General features: G+C 41.9%; 1 protein-coding gene across 1 annotated transcript; it reads left to right on the top strand.

Moving 5' to 3' along the window:
* The first annotated feature begins 67 nt into the window (after positions 1 to 67).
* On the top strand, positions 68 to 15,794 carry dnaaf4 (dynein axonemal assembly factor 4). The gene is made up of 15 exons (XM_041039236.1): positions 68 to 190; positions 457 to 604; positions 1,598 to 1,731; positions 1,862 to 2,078; positions 2,156 to 2,298; positions 3,206 to 3,315; positions 3,396 to 3,549; positions 3,822 to 3,927; positions 4,164 to 4,253; positions 10,380 to 10,514; positions 11,581 to 11,706; positions 13,482 to 13,769; positions 13,920 to 14,185; positions 15,342 to 15,478; positions 15,693 to 15,794. The coding sequence occupies exons 1-10, from the start codon at positions 68 to 70 to the stop codon at positions 10,385 to 10,387; spliced, it is 1,233 nt and encodes a 410-aa protein (XP_040895170.1). The 3' UTR covers positions 10,388 to 10,514; positions 11,581 to 11,706; positions 13,482 to 13,769; positions 13,920 to 14,185; positions 15,342 to 15,478; positions 15,693 to 15,794.
* Positions 15,795 to 27,674: the final 11,880 nt, after the last annotated feature.

The raw sequence follows: 27,674 nt of genomic DNA, 5'->3' as shown, positions 1-27,674 counted from the left end.
CAGAGTAACCGCTGACGCAACCACAAACAAGAGGCTAACGCTAAAAGTTAGGTCGGCCGAGCCGGAAATGCCTCTGCAGGTGACAGACTACTCGTGGACGCAGACTGAGGCCACGGTTTACATTCACGTGCCTTTGAAAGGGGCGAAGGTCGGGAAAGTGGACATTCTCTGTACGGACGAGTACCTGAAGGTAAAGTTAGCTAACATCAGGAAACGCTGTGTCCCACACTTCACTGCATGTGCCTGTGTCAACACAGGGATGCGACAGGTAACGCTGGCGTTACATTTCTCGGTCTCATCGTTTAACTGAACCACACGAGCACAAAACTTTACATTTCAATAACATTTCAGTTTTTCAATTAACCGACTCTCATGGCTGTTGTTGTGAAAGGAGAAACTCCACATATTCATTGATGTAAGTGCTATAAAATGCTCTCCACTGTCTGTGCCGCACAGGTGCATTACCCACCTTACCTGTTTGAAGCCTTCCTGCATGAACCGGTCGATGATGACAGCAGCACAGCAAAGGTTGGAAACGGAGTTGCAGTCGTCAGCTTGGCAAAGAGAGCCCATACGATGTGGAAGGATCTGATGATAACTACATGTAAGAGCCGATCGAAGCCGTAAACCATGCCGTTGGCCTTCTTCCCTCATGGCGTTGTAACAATGGCTGATGAATTCAATATTTTCTGATGGACTGGCCCACAGGAGTGGTGCTAGGGTCAGTGGAGATCCAGGGCTCATCCCTGAAAAATTTGAATCACTCTGGGGTCATTGATCAATCAATAAATACTACAATATCAATAATATAAACGAATACAGTATTACTTTAAACACAGTAACAGTCAGGAACCTTTCCCTCCTTCAGCATATATAAAACAAATTTAAACAGAGTTATAATTGAAAAAAAATTCTGAGAAATTCATCCGTCCCTCACAATCTCACTGAATTTGAATTCACTTCGTTGATTTAAGGTGGTGTACCTCCTGGAACAATAAATTCAATTACAAACATCTGCATATTTAAAAAAGCCACAAAGGTGCAAAGTAGATTTAGCAGCTGCCAAATTTTATGGCAATCACATGGCTCTAGCAGGTTTTGAAATACAATACAATGCAGTTTCACGGCCTCTCCTCCAGACTCCGTGAAGGTGCTTTCAGATGGCAAACGGTTGCTGGTGCCGCCTCCATTGTTTTCGATGTATACATGGTGGCAGATGTGGAGCTGAGGTCAGTGGCAAAGAGAGGGAGGGAGGCTGCTGCTCTGTGTGCCTCTACCTCAGAAACTACAGAAAGGGAAAGGATACAGGAGCTGATTTTACAGGTAGGCTACTCAGCTACCTGAATAACACATCTCTGTGCAAGGAGATAGACAAGTCACAGGCCACACAAATGAAGGGGTCGGGCTACATATGTCTCTCGGGCCATAGATTGGGCACCCCGATGTTAAGCTCTAAAGCTGTTAGATCACCAAACTCTCAGTTTGGAAGGGAACACCAGTTCTAAGGCAGTAATTTATTTTAATGTCTGCTTTACTCAGAGTGTCATATACATTTACATACAACTAATCCACCACTGTAACTCACTGTGTGTTTCAGATGATAAAGAAAAAAAGAAGGAGGTGAGAGAAAGAGCTCTGTTGAAATACCAGGAAAAGCTTTCTTCAGAGTCCAGATCCAAGGCAGAGAAACGACACGCAGAGAAGAAATATGCACTGGAGACAATGATGAAGGTAACACACTCAGCGACACCACAATCTGCTCATCATCATCTTATCACATCACCAGGTGTCCAAAATAACCATCGGAAAACCGCTCTGAAACCGCTCGGACTTTTATATTGCATGTTTTACTTGATCTCAGCTTGAAAAGGAGGAAAGAGACAGCATCCAGAAAATGAAGGACACTGAGCGAGAGAAAACCACAGCAGAGCTGGAAGCATGGCAACTGAGACAGACACAAAAAGCAGAGGAAGACGCCCCCGTGAAACTCCACAGTCAGGAGGACAATCGAATCAAACTGAAAGCCACAACAGAGAAGCAAGAAAACGGATGTTCGGATAGAAGAACTGTCAAACTGGGTTTGTAAAGTCCCGTGTGATCAAATTTGCTCTAGTTGGTTATTATGGTATGTTAATGAACACATTCCTGTGTTTAGGTCACAGAGGCAGGGAAGCAAAGTGCACGAAAAAACAAGCGGACCTGCCTGCTCCAAGACTCGCTGGAAACATTCGAGTCACATTTACCCCACGAGTTTTCCCAACAGCCCTCAGGGAATCGAGAGTGCAAGAGGAGGAGGAGGTGAGAGTCGCCGGTCCCGCCATCGGCAGGTTTTTCCCTTGTTCTTTTACAGCTGTGAACAAAATGCGATAAGACCCCTAAGGAGGAATCTTCAGCAGGAAGTACAAGCAGAAAAACAGTACATTTAAAACTCACAGTCTCACTCACGGTTGACTTGTCGACCCTAAAAAGATCAGCATCAGCCGCTGGGAATCACCCCAAGACGATGAAAGACACAAGTGCAGAACTGGTGAAGCATCCTCTCACTTTGATGCTTGATCACACTGCACCTCCAACTGTTTTCTAACAAAGTTGTACTCTTATGGAAACACATTTTTCTGTGAGGGTTTTGCCACTGATATTAACCTCACCTCAAGGGTGATACAGTCAGGAAGTACAGCACTTTTGCTATTTTGGTATGTTATTGGGAAAGTGGCTGAATTCCATTTAGTTGTTTCATACACAGATCCAAGCAGGCTCTGCAGAAAGTTGTTGACTGTTGTGTAGTGGATGTTAAACTGGTGGCCGAGCTCCTTCTGTGTGTGTCCAGTTAGTTCAAACAGGAAAAGCTTATCTGTGTGGAGCAGTTTGTGATAAGCGTGGCTAGGGCACGTGATAGCAAATGTGAGAAGATGATTATTGAGTTGTGTTTGCAGCCTGTACTGAGGTGAGACTTGGTCACTCTCGGTTGCTGGCTCTTGTATTGGGTTTAAAGGATCAGGTTCAGTATCCTGGGGCCTCACTTGAAGTGTTCTCACTGAGCAGAGTCCTCTCTTATGGCTAGAAACAAGGACATTTCTTAAATATGAAACATTCCTGGAAAATAACAATTCTTTGTTCTCAAAGTGTTATTCAAAGCTTGAATGCATCAGATGCTGTGTGAGTGCTATTCACACTAAGTTTGCACTTTTTATTTTTAACTCACCAGTGGCTCAGGAAACAAGCTGAAGCCAGGCGTGCAGTGAATGCAGATGCTGAGGAGCTGAAGGACCTGAAGGAGGAGGAGAGGAACCCTGACTGGTTAAAGGCCAAAGGAGAGTAAGTAAAACCTGCTCTCACAACTGTTCATCAGCACGTGTCTTTTCAGATCCATCTAACCACTAAATTGACTCTTTCAGCAAATACTTTGCGACCGGGGACTACCTGAGCGCAGTGAACGCCTACAACTTGGCTATCAGGCTCAACAGAAAGATCCCAGCGCTGTATTCAAACAGGGCTGCCTGTCATCTGAAGTTAAGAAATCTTCACAAGGCCATTGAGGATTCCTCTCAGGTCTGTACCGTCTGTGTGTTTTACACAATCTGTGTCTCCTCATTTTCCTCAGCATGTTGCAAAGTACAGTGGATTAAAGCTTCGCTGTTCATGTTGGCGTCTTAATACCTCAAAACAAGTTGTGTCTGCTCTCTGATGTGTAGGACACTCCTAAATAGAAGCTCTACCTCAGTACACCTCAGTATTCATTACATGAACAGAATGACTGCATTAAATAGTTGTATAGCTTTTATGTAAAGAAGCGGTAAACATCGGGACGTGTTTCTCTGCAGGCACTTGATCTGTTGACTCCACCAGTTGATGCTAATGCAGCTGCCAGGGCCAGAGCCTTCGTCCGCCGAGGATCTGCCTTCTGCCAGCTACAGCTCTATGCAGAAGGTTTGAACAGCAACAGTTTTAACATTGCCACTATACAAATGTGGATTTTTATATTTTATTTTAAATAGTACACTGACAATAATAAAGCACTAAACCCCAGCAATTTTTGACTTGTATTTAGAGACATAATGGTAAACTAACAATACATCCCTGTAGCATGTTACAGGACGATGACTGAATGGCTGAGCAGGTGACCACCCACTCTGTGCTGATCTATGTGTGACATGTTTCCTCAGGGCTACAAGACTACCAAGCTGCTCTGAAGACTGACCCCCACAATGAGGCGCTGCAGGCAGACATACAGAGAATACGAGACATTATTCAAGGTACTGCTGCTGACCCTGAGACACAGTGAGACACAGGAAATATACTGTGCATATTATATATGGCTGCTTATTTTTTATGTTATTTGTCTCTCACCCAGTGGTTTGATAAACGATAACATTCAAACAAACACTATGTGTAATCCTTGATGTAGCCAGAGAGAGACAGGCTCCAAGCCTGAAAGTTACATCAGCTTGAAAAACCATGAAAACATGTTGTAATGTCAGTGTGTGTTACAGGAGAATGAGTTAACAGGAGACAGTCTATAAGTGTGTGCAGAGCACCCCCGTGTGGTCAAAGGTTGCATCTCCTAAATTCAGAACAGATGATAAAATAAAAGGGGCGAACTTCAGTATTTTAAAATGTCTGCACACAGTAGTGTTTTTTTGACTATTGTCAGTGTAAAAGTATCATAATGGGCTGATAACTTAGTACATTTTAACAGCTTTGCACTTTCAGTGGAATGAGCCTGGTCAGATAAAAATTTAAAAAATAAATAAAATGAAAACTCTTCAACAACTCAAAGTCTTGTCGTATTCCAGGTGCTGCTCTGCTGATGTCATATGAAAGCGTTCATAGAGTTAGCTTATTTAAAAGCAGGTTGATGGGTAGAAAGCAGGGAATAGTTTCAGAACATCTGCCAGGCTTCGAAACACAAAGAAATGCTCAATTCAGCGTTGGCACAGTCTTTGTTAAGGCTTGAAATTCAAATTGTAGCGAATCTTGAAAGTAAAATTTAGAAAGAACATATATTGAATTTGCAACTTCTGCGTTTAAAAGTTTGTTATAAAAAAGTTTGAGACAAAAAAAAATACAACATTATCTTTGGCCAGCTTACTCATAAAAAGTTAAACACAAAACATACAGTATGTCTTTTTAATGAAAAGCTAATCCAAAACATTGTTCCACTGGAGTGAAGGTAATAATGTGGTTATATTACTGATAATACCTCTGAAATTCTGCCTAAATGGAATTTCAAATGCAGGAATTTAAATCCAATTATTTTATTTTTCTGTTATGTATTTTTTTTATTATTATGTAGTGAAACTTTTAGATCTTTTTTAGTGAAAAGATCTGGATATTTTTTCCACTAAGGACACGTCAGTGTTTGTTGCTGAGAGAAAGAAGATATAGACACAAATGAGTGTATGTGGTCATCTACCTTCCCTGATCATAGGCTTTTATTCACATCACACTGACCACTCACTGCTCATCTAAAACAAAACTCTACAGTATGATAATATAATAGTTTCAGATTGAAGGGATTTGGAAATTGCCGCTTTTCTTTGTAAACAGACTTTCTGTGAAGGCCCTTTTTTTTTTTTTTTTTGCTGTGAATCTGAAGTGCAAATTGAGGTCAACTGATCAGACCATACAGCGGGTCAAGACCCGGTGCCAATGGGTCATGGGAAGGCTGGTGTGAGTTTCTGGATGATTCTGGAAAATGTGGAGGTTTGGTGCTTTATTCTAACCTGACAGCTCTTTTATTAGCTGCTGGTTCTAACACGCTGTCCAAGCCTTCTCAAATTCCTTTAACATGACATAATACAGACCCACGGCTCAATGCAGGTTCGTCTACAAAACCGAGCAAACCAGCTCCAAAATATTGGTCCACAGAAAAGGTTTTTTTTGTCAGGCCACTGATCTCAGCAGATCAGAGCTCCAGTCCTATGTGACTGTGAAGTAGCACTTGAAGACGTCGACCACACACCCTGCCCTCTGTCAGCGGACACAATTGAAATCTGTAAACACCCTGCAAAGCCGCTTTTCTTATTTTTTTTTTCTTCCACCAATTTTCTGTTTTTTTTTTTTTTTTTCTAATCTCCTAATCAAATGTGCCGAAAGCTTCCCAAAGAATTACAAATGGTTAAAATTCAGCGTCAAAAGAATGGGATCATTAAGAGGCTTTGATTTGTAGTGGAGCAGCATTGTGGCAGAGCAGTTTGAGTGAATGATTGTCAGTGAATGACTTCTCTAAGCATCTGAAAAGAAACACCGTTGCACCATGCATAGACAAGCGAGAAAGTTTAAGTGTTATTACAAAAGATTAATGCAAGTGGTTGGAAATGAAGCAGTTGGAGGTGCATACACAAGTTCCTGCTGAAACCTCACTCACTGAATGACTTGACTATGGTTTGAGGTTTGGCGGTTGAAACAATTTACCTTACATTTTATTCTAATGGGTGTCTAGAGCAGGAGGCAAAACGCAAATACCCTCAGAGGCACAATGCCAAAATAGTTTGTTTTTCCTTTTTTATATCATATTCAGAAATTTGGGTTTTGCCATTTTTGCCAGCCATTTTAGGATTTTGATTTTTTTTTTGTTTTGTTTTTTACGATCAATCCTGTTGTTTCAGTGCACCAGCAGTACTTCATCTACATCGATTCATTTTGACTGGTGGACCACTGACCCAGAGTCAGAGGTGTGTATTTTTCCACAATGGCATTTTGAAGCTGTTGTCATGAGCATTTTCACATTAACAATGGATTAAATGTCTATGGCTAATGTGGAAGTTGTTACTCATAGTGACAGACGCCCAGAATTATCACCAGGCTCTGCAGTTATCCACAGCTCTGCAAAGCTTTTCAGCCTCTTTTGTTTTTTATGGCCCGCAGCTTTACTGTTATTCTCTCAGTTGTCGTCCTCGTGGCTTTCGGAAGAAGACGATTCTTTTCAGAAAACAAATTCTGATAAACCTGCTGTAAACTACCTGCACAGCATCAAACAGAAGACAGACTAGAGTTAGAGTAGAGACAGAATTGAAAAGAGGGCGAATGTTGGACTTAAATTCATCATCTGAAACACCAAACAAATTATGTGTTGCTGCATGTGTAAACAGGCAACTGTATCCCTGTCAACCAAACCCGTCGGCTAAATTTTATGAAGGTGATAATGTTAATGTCTTAAAGCAACAATCAGTTAATGAGCACTTTAGGTGCAAAAGAGCTCTTGTGAAAATGTAATTGATTGTCATGCTATGCTCTCTGAGGCTTTCCTGTTTCACAGTCCCTGAATAATACCTGGATTATCAAGCTCTTTCCTTTGAGAGTCTGATAATTTAGGTTGGTCCGGTGCATCCAGTGATGGAATGGGATGGACACTGCTGACTCAGCTGGGTCCATTAAAAGCAGCTAGAAGATCTCTGCTAATACAGCCTAAAGATCATCCACAGAGGACGACAGGAGAGGTGCATAACTTCACATGTGACAGCTCTGGATACCACTACATTTACATTTATTCATTTGGCAGGGACTTTTGTCCAAAGCGACATACAAATGAGTCAGAGATAGAGACTGACTTGCAACAAAGGTCCCCCACAGGGCAGCTCTGTAGACTGCATGTTAACCCCTGGATGACCAGGGACCACTGCACTGGTGAATTAGCAAGGACCCTTGACTAGAGACTAGAATTGAAACTGTACATGGCACAATCAAGCTGATACAACTGGGGAAGCCATTCAGTTGAGTTATTTAAAAACATCTGTTATTACTGTGAATGATTTCTGTCTGATAAATGTTTTAAGGATGGAGCATACAGTGGCGAGAAAAACTAAGTGAACCCTTTGGAATTACTAGAGTTACTTTAATTTATAAGTATATATAATTAGGCCCATGGCTCACTCCTTCCAGTTTTTTTGTGAGCTCTGTTTGATTGGCAGGTGGTCGGCCCTCCTGGCTGGGTGCTGGGGCTGACTGACCAGTACCATATGGAAGCCTTTATCCCTGCACACTGACCAGGACACACACTGTTGCTTCAGAACACCACACTTTAACCCATTTAACACACTTGAGGGGGGGGGGGGGGGGGGGGGGGGGGTGGACACCCATGTGTACATGTTCTTGCACCACAGGACAGCTTGGAATTTAATCAGCTTCTGGAGTTAGAGCTAGTTGGTCTCTACATGACATTGTGGTTGTATTTGTTCATTTTAAAGTTATAAAGAAAGAGAAATATGATTTAATTTGAACTTATTGTTCCCCATTGATATAACTTATCCAGCAGAATGTACTGAAACTTTCGTAGAGAATATTTATTGAACTTACATTTTATTGGGTCCACCACTGTATCTCTGTAGACCAGGATGTGGTTAGACTTGCTGAACAATGTGAGTTTGTCACTGTGAGGACCCCTTTCACCAGAAACGTCTCATAGGTCAAACTCACATTGTAGCTTAAATGATTTAGTTTTGTTTTTTTTCCATATGGTGTTATACAGAATAAATTCTTGTTCGTGTGAAGAACAAATAAGCTGCACATGTTCTGGACCGTCCTCCCACCTTCCTCCTCCTTCCTCTTCCCTCCCTTTCTGCCCAGCTGAATAACCACTAAAGATAAATTAGATCATAATGACCCTGCACCATCCATACAAAACCTGATTAGATACGCAACCCTCTGCTTAATGACCTGAAAAACTGCTGTGTGTGTGTCTGTGTGTATGTGTGTGTGTGTGTGTGTGTGTGTGTACACGTTTTGTCACCTCTTTAGGATCTTCTGACCTCTTTCCGGTATAAACACCAACCTTGTCAGGACCAGTAGTCCTCATGGGGACCAAAACTTGGTCCTAATGTCCTAAAAGTCATTTCTGAGGTCCTGGTTAGTGTTCAGGTAAGGTGTGGATTGAAGTTAGGAAAATGCAATGTCCTAACAAGGATAGCTGTGCAAACTGTGTGTGTGTGTGTGTGTGTGTGTGTGAAATGTCTGTATTTTGCTCCTTTGGTGTCAGTTCTGTGTGGTATCTTCTAACACACGCAGACCCTTATAAACATGCACACACATACACATCAGAAACTATATGTTGTTCCAAGCATCGTACTGATACCTGACAGCGCCACACGTCTGGCTTTGTTAGGTGTCAGGATTCCATACAGATCCATGGTCGTTTACATCGCTGATGCATCAGAAAACAACATGGATGTGTGACCTGAGTATCATGATCACAACACTCAGCTGGAAAACCCTCTGTCCCTGATTTGTTATTAAGGATTATGTTGTTTTATTGTGATATAGTGACGAACTAACGAGGGGTTACTCAGTAACTCCGCACTCACTTTACCTACTGTGGTGCACAGTAATGTGTGATGCGTCATACGTTTACCTCACAAGTAATGGTGAAGAAATGGTGAAGTAATGAGGCACCACCTGGTAACCACTCAGCAGGATGGTTCACTTTACTGTGCACAGACAGATCATGTTTAAGAGATCAGTAATGCATGAGTAGTTCCTGTTTTGTCAGCAGTGGGTTAAGAGTTAATCAGTATGTGGATTCACAGCTGTTGAAAACTATGTATTACCTCGTGATCTCACAGTTTGTTCTCAAGTAATTCATCATTATCTACTCTGTAGTCCTGGCAGAAAATGTTAGCATGCTAACACGCTAAACTAAGAGGGTGAATATAGTGAATATCGTACACCACATAAACACCAGCATGTTAAAAGTAAGCTGGGATTAGCATTTAGCTCAAAGCACCGTGAGGCTCTGTGTAGACTCTCAAGTCCTCTGTATGGAGTGAGGTTGTTGGTGCTGTTTCTCCCACAGTGAAAGTTTTCCAGTTGGACCATCAGGGCCAAAATGAGACGTTGTGCTACTTACAGACTTACTGTTTGTTAATTCTAATGTTGTTCATGTAGAAACTGAAGCTTTATTTTGCTGTTTTAATGCACTACGGGAATCTATTTACACCTGCTCTGTTTTTTCATCTCACTCATCTCTTTTCATAATGTTTCCTCTCTTCTCCTCCCTCCTCCCCTCTTCCTTTCCTCAGTGATAAGGCATAGCCTGTCTTGCTCCCGTGAATCTGTTCAGAGAGTGTGTGAATGATGGCCTACCCCCTTTCTGAATTATAGACTCCTTGGGGTCACCCTGTAGCCCCACGGGCCTATTGTTATTGCCCCACTCACAGCTTCTCTCAGCTGCACTTGACAGCCCATTGGTATGGATGTTAGTGTGTGTGTGTGTGTGTGTCCTGTGTTTCCTCTCAGGTAGAAGAGGCCAGCAGATCACTCCCTGCCTTCCAGCATGCCTCACTGCCTCTTTTATAGAGTCTCACTCTCTGACTGAAAGGAGCCTGGATACTTAAATCCAACTGCTGCTCAGTCCCTATAACTTCCCTTCTCACCACATTTTCCAGGGAAGTGAGCAGCAAAGTCAGAGGAGGAGAGAGAAAGACAGAGACGGGGCGATGCTGGAAGAGAAAGAGAAGAACAGAGTGTGGGATAAAATAATCACATCTAAATTAACCTTTAAAGATCCCTTGGGAAATTGGGTGAATATTAGACCTGATAGGAACACAAAAAGATATTGAAGATAAATAAAATAACACTTAGTGAACCCTGAATACATTGGAAATAAATATTCAATCTCTTGCTGTGAAGTAATTACAGAAATTCTGTCCTGTGCTGTACTTCCAAGGTTTAATTTCAGCGTAGAGTGTTTGAACAACTCCTTTAACCACACTGTCGCCAGAATAGAGACGTAATCTGAGACCAACTGAACATGTCTCTGAAGGTGTCTGTCGCCCATGGTGTGTAAACACTGTATGTCCCAAATACCGTTTGTCCAAGACAGTAAGGGGACCATGGTGTATAGTCATGAGATGGTTTTGTGAAATCAGCTGCTTTGGAGCTAATCATGGTCCAGTATGAAACTTTTATTACGCACTTAGTGTAATGTGGAAACGTACACCAAAGATGGATCTTTCGTTGAAGTAGGAGACATCTCTTGTCCAACTCCATTAAACTTTCGAAATGAAAAATGCTTTATATTCATGTTCATATTCATAGTTTCTGTATTTTCCTGTTAAAGGAAGGAGAAGAGAAAAGAGGTAAACTGAACATTTTTGTGAAAAAAAAAACAAAAACATGCCAGACAAAAATAGTTATTAAAAGCAATTTATTCATATATGTCTTAAAACGTGTGGAGGGGATATAAGCATTAGCTCACATAGATGCTCAGCCTTCATTAGTTCAGTTGAGGATAAGACGAGAGGCAGAAATACTGTATAAGAGTGATACTAGCATCGATGTCCTATCACTGACCATCACTCATGATTAGACCATCAAAAATGCGTTTCCAAAACCAAACTAACGAGATTTATCATCACACTGTAAAAAAAGGAAAGGGAAGGGCCCATTGGGGGCGGGGGGAGGGGGGGGGGGGGGGGGGGTGGTCAAAGGAGACTAGAGAAGCGTGGTTTGAATGACAAAGAAGCTAATAAAAGTGAACCTTTCATATTAAAGCAATGCATTATACTCCTTTAAATAAGCCCAGTCCAATTTTAAAATGCTGATTTTCTTACTCTCGTTTTGTTTTGTTTTCTTTTTTTTTTCCAGAGACCTCTCGGCACTTTTTAAATTCTACAACCATCTCCCCTTCACAGTCCTCCCATGGCCCTTTTAACCAGGAGTTAATTAGTCTTTTCATTATCCATAAAAGAATTAATTGATTAATGAGAAATGGTAATGGCTTTATCTGTAAACAGCCTCTCATTTGCTCTCAGCATCCTCCTCTTCAACTCCTCTCTCCTGCGTCTCCCACTAAAACCCAGACGAGTTTTCCAACACATTAAGCTCTGAACTCAGAGACAGAAAGAAAAGGCTCTTTTAGAATTCCTCAGGGCGTTTTAATTAAAACCTAAGAATCGCTGGCACTCTCTCTTTCTGCCTCTCACATCTCTCTGCTTTGGTGTTACCCCACTTACACTGGCCATACTCCTTCTTCTGATCCACTTCTCCCTTCAGCCTTTCTTCTGGGTGGCAGAGGGAATAGCCCTATCCCTCCTTCAGAGATCACTTGTGGCCTGACAGCCCTCACAATAAGAGCCATTAAATACAATGAGGCACAAAGACAGCGCTCTAATTTAAAGCCCCTCCTCCTCTGCCTCTTTACATCATTATGGTATTAGTCGTGAGCGAGACAGAGACTCCGAGAGAAGAGAAAGAGATGGATGAATGTGGGACTTCAAAGTCCTGCTGCAGCGGTAGCACTTGAGGGGAATGATCAGCCCGGCACTCTAGTGGCAGAGCCTTGTATGTATAGAGCTCTGTGAGGCTTAGCGGGGCTTCGATAGCCTTAAATAAAAAATAAAAAAAACCTTCATCGGAACAACAGACGAGAGGGAAACAGAGAGCTGAAGTGAAATAAGTTGAGGCGGGTTTCACTGCAGGTTTTACAGTGTTGAGTAAAATCCTCCCACATTACAATGGAATGATTTTTCCTACTTTTTATATAACAAAAAAATAATGATTGCACACTGGGGGGTGTTTTATATTTTTAGATGTTAAACTGGAAGCAGTTTTAACCACTGTAAATTACTAACAATTTCTTCTTCAACATTTCTCAATGTAGAAACATACAGACGCTCACTGAATTCATCTACCACACCTCACAATCATCATCTCATAATTACAAGAAGAGATCATTCAGTACGGAGATCTGGTTACAGGTGCCACACAACAGTCTGTGACCTTCGGATTCTCTGACCAGATTAAGAATATCAGATACAGTCTAGCGCAAACATTTTTTAATCGCGCTGTAGCGCAGGCAACTAGTCGTAAGCATGACCAGCACAAAGGGAGATACACAAAGACGTGTCACTGATCAGGCAACTAACTGTGGGAAAAGGGCTGGTATAAATACGGGGGGCAAATGAGGGAAATTAGAAACAGGTGTATGGGTAAGTGGAGGAGTTCCAGTGATTGGGAATGGGTGAACAGGTGAGCAGATGGCTCCGTGAACAGGACATCTGGAGGGTGGGTGGAGCGTGGCAGCAGACAGAGGCACAGTGGCTAACATAAACAGGGAGGAGACAGCAATTATGGCCACAACGAGTCAACCTCCACTTACAGAAAGAAAGGAGTGACATTTTAAAGAAGGTGGTTGCCAGTGATACAACCTATTCTTCCTGCGGTCCATGGGCAGCCCTGGTTGTTCCTGTGCAAATGTAGCGGCGTGTTCTGCCGCGGCTGCGTCATGCAGGTGAGTCTGTTAGCTGCCAGGCTCATTGGCCAATCGGAGCAGGGGGCGAGGATATAAAAGGAGGTTGGTTTCCTCATTTGTTCTCTCTTTCATTTCCTGGTTCGAGGCCCGCTCACTTCCGGGCTGCTGCATCTCCTCTCCTGTCCGACCGCAGGTAGACGCTTGATAGCGCCAGCATTATGTTTTGTTTCATTATTCAAATCTAGGCAACTTTATTGCTAAGTTATTTTTTTTTTATTCACTGTTGTTTTACCAGGCTCCGTTGGCGCCGTGGCAACTGCCGCGATTGCTCTGTGTTCGCGTCCCGGTGCCTGTTTGTCGCTTTGTCCGCGGCGGCGGCGGCTAATCCCGGTTTTCCTCGCTGTTCCTCCTCCTAGAGGAAGACGTCTGCCGATCTGGACACACGGCTCGGGTCACCTGAACAGCAAAGTGAAGTACTGGAACACTGCTGCTTCGTCGGTGGCTGTTTTGTCGACCCATTGTCTTCTGCGGCGGCGGTTGTTAGCCGCTTCAGTACAAGCGGGGTCGCTTCCGGTGGCCTACGGTGAGCGACTGCGCTGTCATTTCCCCGACCTGTGTGTGTGCATGTGTGTGTGTGTGTGTGGAAAGTGGTTGGAGTTTTGTTTCTTGTTTTTCTTGTTGGTGGTTTATTTTGACTGGCGACCCTTTTTACTGTGTTTTCTCGTTCCCTTAGTGCTGACGGCCGAAGGTGGTGGTGGTGTCCCCGTGTCCCACGGCCAGGTCTTCAGAACTGAAGAAGCCTTTTGGATGTGAGGTGAAACGTCTTCAGGTACCTTCAACCAAGTCCAGTCGCCCTCGAATCGCGTTCAGGAGGCTTCTTCAGCTGTGCAGAAGAAAAAGGTCCTCCCACACATTTCTGTGTTGCCAGATTGGAGATGGCGTTCCACTGGTACTGAAGCATCATCTGTGACACAAGAGTATGAGAGACAATGGGCACAGGTACCAGGTTGAAAGGACAACCGTGTCTAACCTGTTGTCATGATGTTGATGAACACTTTGCAGGACAGGAAGAGGATATTCCGCAATGATTTTTGTGTGCAATTGTGGTTTACTGAACTGAGCCTCCATGTTTTCTCCTGTTCGCTCGGGTCGTACAGGATGTCAGAAATTTGAAACTTTTTTTTTTTTAGTGGAATTTATTACATAAGTAAAAGCTGATCCATCGATTTGCAGGCCATGCTTTGGCAAACAGCTCATTTGAAATGTGGAGCTTATTTGGAGAAAATTATTGAATAATTGTGCACAAGTTTACTGAAATAAATGTTTGTCTGTATGCACAACATAACTCTGATTCTTAACTATCTCAGGAGCCTTGAGTTTTCACTGACGTAACTTGTTTCTACCAAGAAAAAAAAATGCAATTGATCACGTAGGTTTGCCCTTACTCCCTCTCACTCCCTTTGATTAGAAAAGCAACAATTATCTCAACACAAAAAGGTATGGATGGATGGTTTTGGTGGGAGGGTGGGGGGTTGGTGGGAGGTTGGGGGGGTGCTTCTGTAGTAAATGATGGGAATGATTGAGGAGATTGAGGTTCGAGGAGAATGTAGCGCTAACTGACATATGGCAAAGTAGAGCAGACTGGCCAGGCTAGAGCGCTTTTCATGATCTTCACTCTATTATAGGGATTAGAGATGTAGGGAGGGCAGGCCACACACACACACACACACACACACACACACACACACACAAACAGGTTTGACTTGACTTCCATTCATTGTGGACAGCCTAACCTTAACCAGGACCTTGGGAAATGATGTTTTTCCTCATGAGGACCAGGCTTTTGTCCCCATGAGGACTACTGGTAGGAATACTGGCAGTTTATACTGGACATTGTCCCAGAGAGGTAACAAAAATGAACGCACACACACTCACACAGTGAATAATCCCTTACTTAAAGGCTGATTTCATTAGGGGGCCTGTCTTGAGAAAGGTGAGAAAAACTAATGTATAAATCCAGGAACTTCTGTGCTCCAGTGCACAATGCAAGCACCAAACTATGTTCTTATTTTTGTGTGTCCACCTGACTTTACTGTCTATTTACTACAGTTATTTCAGTTTTGGATACTGAAAGTGTTTCTAATCTTTTCCGCAGTACTACCAGGGACCCTGCTTCACTAAACAGGCTACTGCAAAGTGGCTACAACCAAAATCCACCTGGGTGGATGTCCAGGGTGATCCGATCACAAGGGGACAGCTCTAAGCACATCAGTTCACTCCTGGCATTAAAAGGTGACTGGATCTCTCTCCTCCATCTAAATCCTCAACTATGGACTGAGGCTGAAATTGAATCAATACACTTTAAGCATAAAACAAAGTACAATAAATGACTGGGAAATATCTTAAATTCAGATTTAGAAAAGCTGTGTGATTAATATTGAAAATGAGGGTTCACACAGAGTGTTAGACAGAGGGCTCACTCAGTGTTTTCTCCTGCTCAGACCAGCTTGTTGGCAGAGCATCACAGACATCTCCGAACCCCAGTGCCCTTTGTGCACAGCTGGCAGTGTGGACACCGCAGACACCAGGATTCAGTGGCTGCTGTACACATAAGGTAACCAGCCTCCCAGTCAGCTAACCTTTGGCCAGTCTCCCAGTTGGCTAGCCTTTGGCCTGCTAGTTGCAAGATCACGTGACCTCTCCCATCAGGAGTGATGAGTTGATATGTATAGATTTAAATGCATTATTTGCAAGAAAGAGCCGTGAACAGTGTTAACACATGTGGGAGCCATAGCGATGATGTGCATATTTATGGACTCTGGATGCTGGTAATGCCCATGGTAAACTGATACCATTACCTTCTGGTTGTGAAAAAGGAATAACTAAAGACCATGCGTGTGTGAGTGTGAGCGGCACGTGAACATATCAGGACAACATATTGATTTGCATGAGATCCTTCCTTCTGTCTTTCTTTTTCTTGCTTACTTCGTGTCTTTCTTTGTCTCGCTAACACCCCACCCCACCCCACCCCCCCACACCCTCTCCTGGGTCTCAGACCTAGCCATGTATGACAGATATGGTTGATTGTGGGTAGATCAGAGCAGATCATTGAGGTGAATGGCTTCAATGAAACCTCTCATTCAGCTCTGGGTCGAAGCTTTCAAAGGAACCCTGATATGGAAGAAATGGGGATATCCTCCTGGCTGTTCCTTTATTCTGGTGTGTGAGTCAGTGTGTGTGTGTGTGTCTGTCTGTGTGTGTGTGCACGTGCAGGGTGTTTTGCGTGGGCTGCTGACTTTAGTCCATGTGAAATTATCAAACAAAGCTGAAATAGGAAGTAGACTGAATAGCACTCACGCTGGGCACCATGACCATAATCTGGTGTGTGTGCACGTGTGTGTCCTCGTGCACGCCGGCTGGATGAGAAAGAATGGTTTGACACAGTTTTCAAACAGGAAATGAAAATGTTTTTTATCCTTTTCTTTCTGTGCAGTTTTGAATTCAGCCTTTTGAAATTTGCCTCGCTTTGCTTGTACCATCAATGGTGATTTTCCTGTAAGACTGTCCGTCTGCTTGTAACGTGAAAGGTGTTTGTTTTTCTCCGAATGGATATTTAAATGTAATTTTAGACATTTGAATATCAGCACTGTGAAAATGGACTTTTAAGTTCTGCCCACAACAAGACCCTGTGGTCCCCCCCCCCCCCCCCCCCCCCCCCCCAGAGGCACCCCTGCTGCCAGGAGAGAAAAAAAAGAAAAGAAAAAATTAAAACACAGAAAATACATTTAGGAACATTAACTGCCTGTAGAGACAGTGTCAGAACCTTCATACATTTTAATAACAAGAATCTTCCTTACTGACCAACTGACTGACTTACTGATTAACCCACATCAGTCCTGTTTCCTTGTACAATGTTGTACAAATGGATGTTTTATTCTGAGTGTGTGACTGGAGTTTCCTATATCTGCCATCGTGTTCCTCATTCATTCTGATGTTTTTAATCATCCTATATTATTTACAATACTATATATATTTTTTAAATATCAGTGCGAATGAAACAGGAATCAGATCCATTTCTATCTGTTGGCCTGTCATGAAATTAACCTGAACAAGTGTGTGTGTATAATCCTAAAATCTTAATGGCAGAAATGTGTAGCAAGTTTCTCAAATTAACTTTAAAGTCAGACTTTCAAGTGTTTTCAGAACTTGACCCATATTAATATATAAAATTCTGGATATATTTAAGTCCTCTGTCTTTATGGAAGTAAGCAGTGCTGCATTGCAGAAAAGTCCCTTTAATGATTTTGAAATTATATTTTAATGCCCCTGGAAACACTCAGATACATTTTCTACTGAGACGTTTCACAGCAGGTAAAGCACAAGTGTAAGCAATAAAACGAGCAATGGCTGAATTTCATTTGGCCGATTCAGTTTCAGAGAACCTGCTATTGTTCGTGCTGACTCACTGTCACACTCTCGCGGGTTACTGGGTCGCCTGAATAGAAGAGAGCCATCATTAATGTCTTTAGTGACACCTGTCCCCTGTTTCCTACTGTGACAAGTCAGAAATGTCAGCTGTGAAAAAGACCCGTTGATGCATGTGACAGTGAACAGAGGTCACGTGTCGGATGGAAAAATGACACGTTCAGTTCATTTTGATGGTTCACTTTTAAAGCAAGGGGCATCAGCTTTGTTCTTTTACTGATGCAGCTCATTTTGACTCTGCTGTGCATAACTTGATCTCTTTGCAGTGAATATGTATGGGTCATGCCTGAGGACAAAAAAAATATTATGAACATTTCCTCTGTTTCCCCACAGCAGAGTCTACATGAGAAGATGTTTTTGAAGGTGCCTTCACAAAGGACAAAACAAAGCTGTGTAATGGCTAATTCAGGATAAAGTGCCCTATGCAGTGCTTCCATGTGAGACAATCTGGGGTGAAGTGCCCTTGTGGGGGCCCTCTCACTGGAAGAAAACGTAATAATGCTCTGTTAATGCCGTTGCCGTTGTAATGTGGCGGGATGGAGGTTCTCTGTGGAACCCAAAAACTGCCATTTAGGGTTCCCCTAAGTCTAACAGACCATGATGAGTGTGTATGGGAGAAAAACACTGTGAAGAGCCCCTTCAGTGAACCACCAATGAGATACTGTGCCCTGACTGTTCCCTTTAAAATGGAGTAAACTCATTTTTTATGGTAGAAATGAATGTGTCCTTTATGTTGACGGTTAGGAAAAGAAACCTTCCCTAAAAATTGTTTTGTAGTAGTACAGTAATACTCACTCGATTCTTCTACTGTCTCAGCTGCTGATGGAGACTCAGATTTCAAACAGATGTGGAGAGGGAAGGTTCTCAGATCTCAGGCTGTTGAATACTGAGGGCCCCCCCGCCCCCCCAGCCATAACACGGTTATTAACATTTACCACCTTATGGCCAAAAGGATTTCACACTTCATGCTTCCTTGTTACGACTCCTCAAAACAGCTAATTCTCAAACTATTAATGTTAATATGAATTACCTGTTTTTACTGCAGATGTTTGAAAAACATTTGCTCATTTCCTGTATTCTTTTTTTTTTTTTTTAACAGAGATCTTTGTGAAATAACCATTTAAAAAGTAAATCCTTTTCCTTATATTTTGAATCACCCTATAAACTGTTAGTGTTAATAGGGGACATGGCCTTTTTGCCGATCATGCATCGTTATTTTCTCATTTAACACATCAGGAGACCTTTATATTTTTGTGCCGCTGCCCCTCAGACAGCCTGCGTCCGCCGCTGCCACCAACAGAAACCAACGCCACTGGAGATGTGAAAGATAGATTTTTATTTCTTCCTATTCTACACAGCAGAACTCCTGCCAGTTAGATTATATGAGCAACAGATCCCTGACTGGGCTGGGTCTGACTGGATTAGCTGTTTCCTGCCCTGACACAATGGAGTCCACCAGGGAACCAGATCAAACCGCAAATACGCATATACATGTGTAGTCTGTGCATATCATAACATGTGCCCGTGTGTGTTTGTGTGTCTGCACGCAGGTAGCAAAGAGGCAGGCTAAAGGGCCGAAAGCCAACAAAGAACATGAAGAGAGAAGCAGCAGGAAGCTGATTAGTCACTTTATCCCTCTTCCCTCTGGTCCTCTCTCTCCGCCTCTCTCTGCTGAGGCAGACGGTGGGATCAAGGGAGAAAGCTGAAGTTAAAGGTTGAACCAGGGATTAGTCCTGAGAGGAGAGGGGTGGGAGGTAGGTAGAAGTTTTAGACAGAGGTTCAGGTTTAAAGAAAGTCATAGAGGCAGAGAGACTCAAAGACAGAAGTATTAAGTAAACATTACCCTCAGTATAGTTTGTTCCTCATGGATAATCATTATTATATTTTAAATTTAATTTAATTTTATTCTTTTTAGAGTCGATGATTAAACTCAAATCTATTGTCTTGGTCAAGAGTAAAACCTGAAACAAATATGGCAACTGAAATGATTTGTTTGGTTTATTTATTTATTTTTAATTATTTTGGTTCAACCATTAGAGGTTTTTTTTGTGGTAGCAAAAGAGGGAAAACAATCTTGAGGACTATGGCTTGAAAAAAGTGGCAGGGTTTGACCTGCTCTGGTTTGATGGTGTTTTTTGAACATAATTATCAAACCTACATGATCAAATTCAGAAAGAGAAACAACAACAAGACAGGACACTAGTTTTACATTAGCTTTATTTGCTAAACTTAAAAGATTCAAGTTCGGCTACGTGCTGCTCTCCTCCGTTTACCATCTGACAGTAAACCGGAAGTTATCTCGACAAAATTCTCAGGTTCTTCAGGTATATTCATTTAGATTTATTTTTCCATATATGCAACACGGACATGATGAGTGTGCCACCTCTGGCTCCGTTTTACCGTGTAAAATGTTTTCTTTTTTTGTTTTTACATGTTAACGTTTTACACGTTAAGTCCGTGTCTGCACACGCAACCATGGCAACCAGCGCAAGTTGCGTCAGTGGAAAGGATAGTTGTAGTCCTTGCTGATATGTTCAAGCAAGCAGCATAGCACTATACTTGAGCAGAGGCGGAGAAGTTAACCAGACGTACGTCTGACAAACCAGCCTGACAACCAGTCTTAGTTTGTATAAATCTCACGTTTGTGTCACTTGTCGAAGTTTGTTTTCTAACAAGATGAAGATGCTGCATGAAAAACAGATTCAGATAAAAAGATAAAAAGTAAATATTTTTGATAAATGGTTGATCTGGTATGGTAAATGTGGGTATCAGGGTCATTGAACTTCTCTCCATTTAAGTTGGTTAAATTTCATTCCCTTGATGCAACAGATGAATAAATGTTACTCAATACGAATTTTGCAGCACTGTCTGTTGTTTTTCATGGTTTTCTTTTTATATCCATTTGCATACTTTGTATTCTGCATTTTTTCATTTAGCGTATTTGTTTCAGTGTCCTAATTGTGTCCCTGTTGAGACACAATTAGTTTGCCTCTATCTTAATGTCTTGCGTTTGATGTCTGCAAACATTTCTACTCATCACAGTGTTTGGGTTGTAATTGATTTATACCAGGGACCACGTGCACAATGCACTAACCTTAAAAGATGTTTTGTACTAGATTCAGCTACTAACTAATTTCCACCTGCAGTTCCTGGGTAGACTGGTTGTGGTATCTAAGATAATTTCCCATTTGTTTTTCATATTTTATTTTAATGTTGTCTTCTATGTATCTAATGATTAATTTTCCCGAAGAGATCATTCAAGTTTAAGTTTACAAATCAGTCTCTCGTCCTAAAATGCCTTCCAGTGAAAGCTGCAATCTGAATTTGCGAATCCGTTGCTAAATTAGGGAACGTAAAAGAGATTATTTTCATTAAATCCCACATCATGTGTGGAGCTCTGATGATGGGGAGATGTAACAGTGTCACGCTGTGTAGAAATGCCATCACATAAATGATTTGAATGTGTAGATAAACAGCGGTACGCATGAGTGTACTGCAACAGAATCTCTCTGTCTGCTGATCCGTGTGAGAACGCTTGTCCCTCAGCATATGCATATATAAGCCTACTATACACTTTCAATTACAACACTGTTCCTGTTCTGTCTCTCTCTCTCTCTCTCTCTCTCACACACACACACACACACACAGGGACACTGGAAAGGCCTGGAGAGTCCCTTTTTCCCTGTTATGCAAATAACATTAGCCCTTAAAACGGTTTGAGTGAGAATTAAACGTGAATTAAATGAGGCTTGGCCCTTTTTTCTCCATTCTATCTGAATAAGGCAAAGTCCCGTCACCATGGGAGATCCCCACGCCGTTGCCATGCCTGTTATGGGATTGACAAGATGAGAAGTGACATAAATACCATGGCTGGCATTCAATCCAATTATGTGGCGTGGAACGCCTCAATACCTGCTAGCCATGCAGTGCTGCGCTGGCGTCCTTGTATTCAGCCCACCTCAGAAATAAGACTGGATGTATTCATCTTTAAGCCCAATGCTAACCTTGGTCTCGTCACCTCAGCTAGCTCTGAGTCTCTGCCCTCAACCCTGTGCTGAACCCATTCGTCCAGCTTGGTCTTTGGACGAGGTGCTTCCCCAGGCTCTCTGTACACCCCGGGGCTGAAACTAAATTCTCTCTGGACTGTCCAAAGGCCCCGAGCTAGCAGCAGAAATGAATAGCTATTTTTATAATAACGTATTCTCACAGCAATAAGACAGGAAGTCTGTATGCAGAGAAATCGAGCGATGTTTCTGTGAGTGACTGAGTCAATACACACAGCTCTCCTCAGCATTCACATTGAAAACCTCATTAATACAATGAAATGAAGGCTCGAATGTTCATATATATATTTTTAAACATTTTAAGTTTATGTTTTCATTGAGGATTTACAGGATGCTGTGTATGTTGCAAAAATAATGACAACCTAAACTCATATTTTATGTCCTCCTCATTGTATCACCTGCAGCTACCTCCAGAAAACAGGTCTGCATTCTCCCACTGCACATTCGTCTTTTATGATACCAGTTTACATGTGGGAAATGGAGTATGCATGGTTTCTGTGTGTGCCAGTCATTTCTACGTCTGACTTCTGGTCTACATAACTGGCTACTAAAAGTTTAAAGTTAAATAAATAACAGTGTTAGAGCTTGAACCCCAAGACATTCTGTTGAGTAGGGCTAGACAGAGTCAGTGTGACATTAAATGATGTTTTTTTTTCTTCTTTTTTTTCTCCACATGGACTTGTTTTACTTTTCCTGACTCATCCCAAGACATCGATCTCAGGAAATACTGAACTATTGTGGAGAGAAAAATTCACATCAAAATTGGTAAAAATCTTTATATTAAATAAATCAATATTTATATTTCACGTTGTTTTCACACTTTTATTTGATAAATTGTTATTCTAAAAAATATCAAAAGCAGCCACTTTAAAACCAAAATGTGATTCTTGTTAAGGTAAATCGTTTTTTTTTTTTTTTTATAAAACAAATATACAGTTTTTTTCCTTTTAGTCCTTTGGTAATGTGGAGGCTAAATTTGAATATTTGTGCAGAGATTACTCATGGTCCACACCATGTCCCGTAGTTTCCTGTGGTTCTGAGATGACGCTTAGTCCAAAGCCCCATCTGAATAGCACGAGGAAAACACAGAGGTACGTACACTGAAGCAACAGGTTGGTGTGAGCACTGGGTCACTTTCTCTTTCCCCACTCCGCTGACAAAACTAAAATGTAAACTAGACTTGACAACCAAATCGGTCCCCCTCCCCTCTTCCCCAGCACTGCTTGGCTTGTGTTTGGGCCCGAGAGCCGTTTTAACCACAGGCATTTACAAGCTCTCCTCTAAACAACCTGCCAGGTGCTTTAAGCCTCCCGCTGAAGGGCCGCAGAACGTTATGAGACTCCAATAAGATTAGAGCAGAATGGGCTGTGAATGTAAGAATGGAAGCTCGTATAATGGGAAAGATTGTTAGCACAGCCATGTGTTGCTTTGAGCTCCCATGACCAATCTACAACTAATGAGCATTCAACGAGTGTGCTCTATGTCACAAGTGTCCCGAGGCTATGATGGGGACACTGAGGCAAGACATTTCTCATATTTGTCAGCAACACGGGCTAATCGCTGATGGCGCTGTGAGCCAGTGCTTTGAGCTAAATGCTGACGTCACCATGCTAATATGCTCACAATAGCAATGCTAACACGCCCATGATAAGCAGGTATAATGTTTATACATGTTCACCATCTTAGTTTAGCATTGGCTAATTGGCAATAAACTCAAAGTACAGCTGAGGTTGATGGGATTCTCATTAGTTTTGCAGGTATTTGGTCATAAACCAAAGTATTGGACAAACTGGAATCGTAACTTGATGGTGGCGCTAGAGGAAAAGACAATGGATCACCACAGTCATTAGGATTTCTGTACACTTTATCATGGTAATCCATCCAGTAGTTGTGGAGACATTTCAGTCTATACCAAACTGGTGTACAGTCTGCGCACACTCACTCCGGTGTGGCTAAAAGGCCCATTGGATCTGAAGACACTGCAACTGAAGTTTATCAGTTTATCTGATCCCACATCCCCCACAACCCACATCTCTTGATTTCAGTCTCCTTGTAGCTTTGGTTTGGTTACCACCGACTCCTGAGTAAAACATCAGCCCAGTGGATGAGAACAGTGTGACTGAACCATGACAGCTATAAAACCAAAGTAATGCGTCAAAAGACACAAAAATCCTAACTATATTACATGTAGTCATTTATCTAAGGTTAATATAAAATTATTGATTAGAACAGTTTTAAAAAAGGAAATTCACGTTCAGTCAGATTACTTTATCGTAAATGTCTTGACACTAATATTCTCACAAGAGAATTCCTGAACTCAACAAAACCTTATTCCATTACAGAAATAGAATTCAAGTTAATGACCTAATCCCTCATAGGGAATAAAATCTGCACTGAAATCATTGCATTAGGTCTTAATCTTAGGACAGTTAGAATTGGGGGGAATAAAGAAATTCTTTTCTTAACTTACTGGTTGTTTAATCCGTAAAAAATAAACATTCCCATGAAACTTGTATTTGCTTCAGAAACCACGTGAGCGGTTTGATGATGTCAGTGACATATAGTAAACATGACAAAACTGCAGTGAGTCTAAATGTATGATTTCACGGTGCGTCATTCAGTAATTATTGTTCTGCATTTTCTTTTCCAGCGCGAGAGAAGTACATTGAGGGAGCAGGTTCAACACACACTCTCCCTCTTTAAGGAGCTTTATCCCAGGGCTTGTGTCTCTCTCTCCCTCAACACAGCGAGGTGATGTTTAATGGAAAGTTAATATGGCTTTAATGCTTGTCGCTTCACTCCGACACTGAAGGCCCCACTAATCCACTCTGTTCCACAGTGCCTGGAAACAGATGCTCTGGCCGAGAGACAGAGAGAGAGAGACAGTTGGCGCAAAGAACAGAGAAAGAGAGAGGCGAGAGAAGACACTATTGGCTATTGATTTATTGAGCTAAATACTGAATGAAAATACAGTATTGTCACAGTGACAGTCGTCTTGTAACTTGCTGTCCTCTTGCGGTTGCAGCAGACTACTGTCTGTGGAAGATAGGTTGACTTCCAGCCGTTACATCTATCATGTTTAGCTTTGTTGTGGACGTGGTCGTGTCCCGTTGACAAAGGCTGGGGCTCATCGAGCAGAGAGGGGGGGGCAGCATTTTTTTTTTGGGATGTTTGCACATTGTGGGTAATCCTGGGATCTTTGACGGGTGACTAACTAAGGCTAGCTAGGATCAGCTTCTGCTGTTCTGAGATCAGATATTGATGTTAAAATTACTATAAAGGAATGAATTTACATTTTATTACTAATTAACTATGAGCTAATTTGTTTCACTAATTTATTATTTTGTAACAAAGCATAAATGTTTATGTAGTGAGAGAATTTAGACTGTTTAAAACAAGTAAGTGTAAAATAAGACAAGTCTTTTTTTTTTTTGTTTTGTTTTTTTAAAGGGAGGGGGGCATTTCTGTCTTTCTCTGAAGCTCCAGTTTTTGATGTGTATTGCCGTCTATGGGGCAGTTCAATGGTCCTGTCACTCTGCTGATGGAGCTAAATGTGTAAGTCTGTTTGAGTAGTTACATCGTGTGAAAAACACACACTTGCCTGCGTTCTGGCAAAAAAAAAAAATTACGTGTGAAGCGGGAAATCTGTGACCATGAGGATGAGTTAAACAAAAATCTCTCAGAACAGTTTAACACCTTCTCCTGTGTCTGTGATGTGACCCACCCTGTGACATTCAGCCTCTGAACGTTCAGTGCGTTCGTTTCTATGGGTGAAAACGACCAACAAAACATGGAATAATTCAGAAATTATGAAACATGTTAGAGAGAAAAGTCATTCCCAGGTGATAAATTAGCTTTTTGTTCAATATGTTTTTAACCTCAATGTTAAACACTGGCAGTGTTTCTGTTGTCTATGTGAAGGGAAACAGCTGAAAACATAAAAACAGGACATTTGTTAGAAAGTGTTCTGCAGTTCTCGTGTTGCCAGTTTGAGAGTTCTGCTCGTTTTGGTGAACGTTCGTTAAGACTCGGAGGCTTAGAGCTTTGACATGAGTCTTAACTAGTTATTACTTCACATTAGACACAGCCTTAGTTGTTTTCCCTCTTTGTACGTGTAATCAATTCAGGGAGTTAGGTGGGGAGGGTTAATATTGTAAGACTTCAAGAGGCTAATAGCTTTAAAATGAGTCTTAACTGGTTTAATTCACCAACAGCTGTTGTGCTGGTTAAGAATCGAGCAGCAGGCCGGTCTGTCTGTCAGATCAGGAGGAGAAATTAGTTCTGCTGATTCCCATATTCCCTCCCAGAGAACCATCTGCTCCACTTCAATACAATAGAGGGATTTTCTGGAGGAATAAAATGCTTTGAACGCAACAATTTCTCTCTCTCGGTCTCTCTCTTTGAGTGGGCTTTTGGTTAAGGTGTCATATTTCCCGGCAGGGCTGCCACTCAGCAGATCTGCCGCACATATAATGACTGGTTTCTTTTGTCGACGAGCAGATCATTTCATCACGATGGCTTCGAAACAGGCCCGGGAGGAAAACTGTTTACAAGATTATACCAAAATGAGATGCATTTAAGTGCATATAGATTTGGGCCGGATTGTGATAAAAGCAGTTGTTTGGCTCAGTTAAATGAAATAGCTTGAAAAGAAGTGCAACTGCTCAGTAGGGCTTTAGGCCTCATGGTTAAGGAAAGCTGCTGGAGCCTGTGTCCACCAGGGAAACCCCATATGGACAAATTACATATGTTTCTGGATGTGTTCTTTTATCATGTTTTTATTTGCACAGTAATCCACAATCAATTCACGAACATGACATTGTAATTACATTTTCACGTTTGCTACCATTATATTCTTGTTTTCTCTCTTCCCCAGTCTCCGTAAAAAGGACGCCGTGCTGACCAGAAGTTTATGAAGTTGATGTTCTGACCTGTCCCTTGGCCTCGCAGTAGGTATCAGGCCGTGAGGTCATAGATCTGCTGGGCGAGAAATGATGCTTGTTCAGAGGATATAGGCTACATGGAAGACAAACATGGAGGGAGGGAGCAGCACATGCTCAAATGCCATTAGTCACAGGTCTTACCACTTGCCCTCAGGGACTTATGTCTCGCACCCTCAGGTCCCAGACCAAATCTTCTTTAAAAGTTTCTTTGTCCATCTCTCCTCTCTGTCCTTCTGAAGTCCACCCACTGCAGCTCAGAACTGGCCCTGTTGTCAGAACCACTGTTTATTTCAAACCTGTTTATTTTAAGCGAAAAGTGACAATTTTGTCTCAAACTGGGTCATGACAGCAAACTTAATCCACGAAAACCATGCAGACGTGTACTACTGTGTGTTTTGGAAAGGTCACAGGTCTTATAGTATAATATCTTAAAAAAAACACTGTCTAAGAACATTTACAGCAACTCGTAATATATCTTTTCCTTGAATTAGCCTATTGATCTGTTTTTGGATAATCAACTGTTAAAAGCTAATTAGGTTAAGTTAAGAGTTATAGCGTAGTGTCAGAATTCTGATTGATGATTTTCTTCATTAAGTGAGCGTGAGGCGTTCAGGGCCGGTGGAGGTTCTCACTCACGTCAGCAGCAGACACACAGACAATGACCATGATCAAAGGCAATGAGAACCAAGCTGACTTTAAGTCTCTCTCTTTAAATCGTTTCAGGCGGAAAGGTCACCCGTCTCCTCAACTTGAAGACTGAAAGACAGACTACTGGTGACATGAGATGATGGAGATGAGGATGAGGATGAGGATGATGATGATGATGCAGTGCAAAGATTAATGTGGATTTATTTTCTCTTGGCCTGAGACGTTCAGTGCCTTAGATGTGGACTTATTATCAAAGCCATAAGTATATTTCAATGACAGGAACGAGACACAGGCCTACAATAGAAACCAGTGACAGATTCCTCAGTGAACAATCTAAAATCATGTCAT

The sequence above is a fragment of the Toxotes jaculatrix genome, chromosome 5 (genome assembly GCF_017976425.1).
Source record: "Toxotes jaculatrix isolate fToxJac2 chromosome 5, fToxJac2.pri, whole genome shotgun sequence".
Lineage (NCBI taxonomy): Eukaryota > Metazoa > Chordata > Actinopteri > Toxotidae > Toxotes > Toxotes jaculatrix.
The sequence above is the reverse complement of the archived record's forward strand: the minus strand, read 5'-3'. Positions and strand labels throughout refer to the sequence as shown.

Coding starts and splice junctions, on each gene's coding strand:
- dnaaf4 (XM_041039236.1), top strand. CDS start 68: ATGCCTCTGCAGGTGACAGACTACTCGTGGACGCAGACTGAGGCCACG. Junction 191..456: donor GTACGGACGAGTACCTGAAG/GTAAAGTTAGCT, acceptor TGTGCCGCACAG/GTGCATTACCCACCTTACCT. Junction 2,079..2,155: donor TAGAAGAACTGTCAAACTGG/GTTTGTAAAGTC, acceptor TCCTGTGTTTAG/GTCACAGAGGCAGGGAAGCA.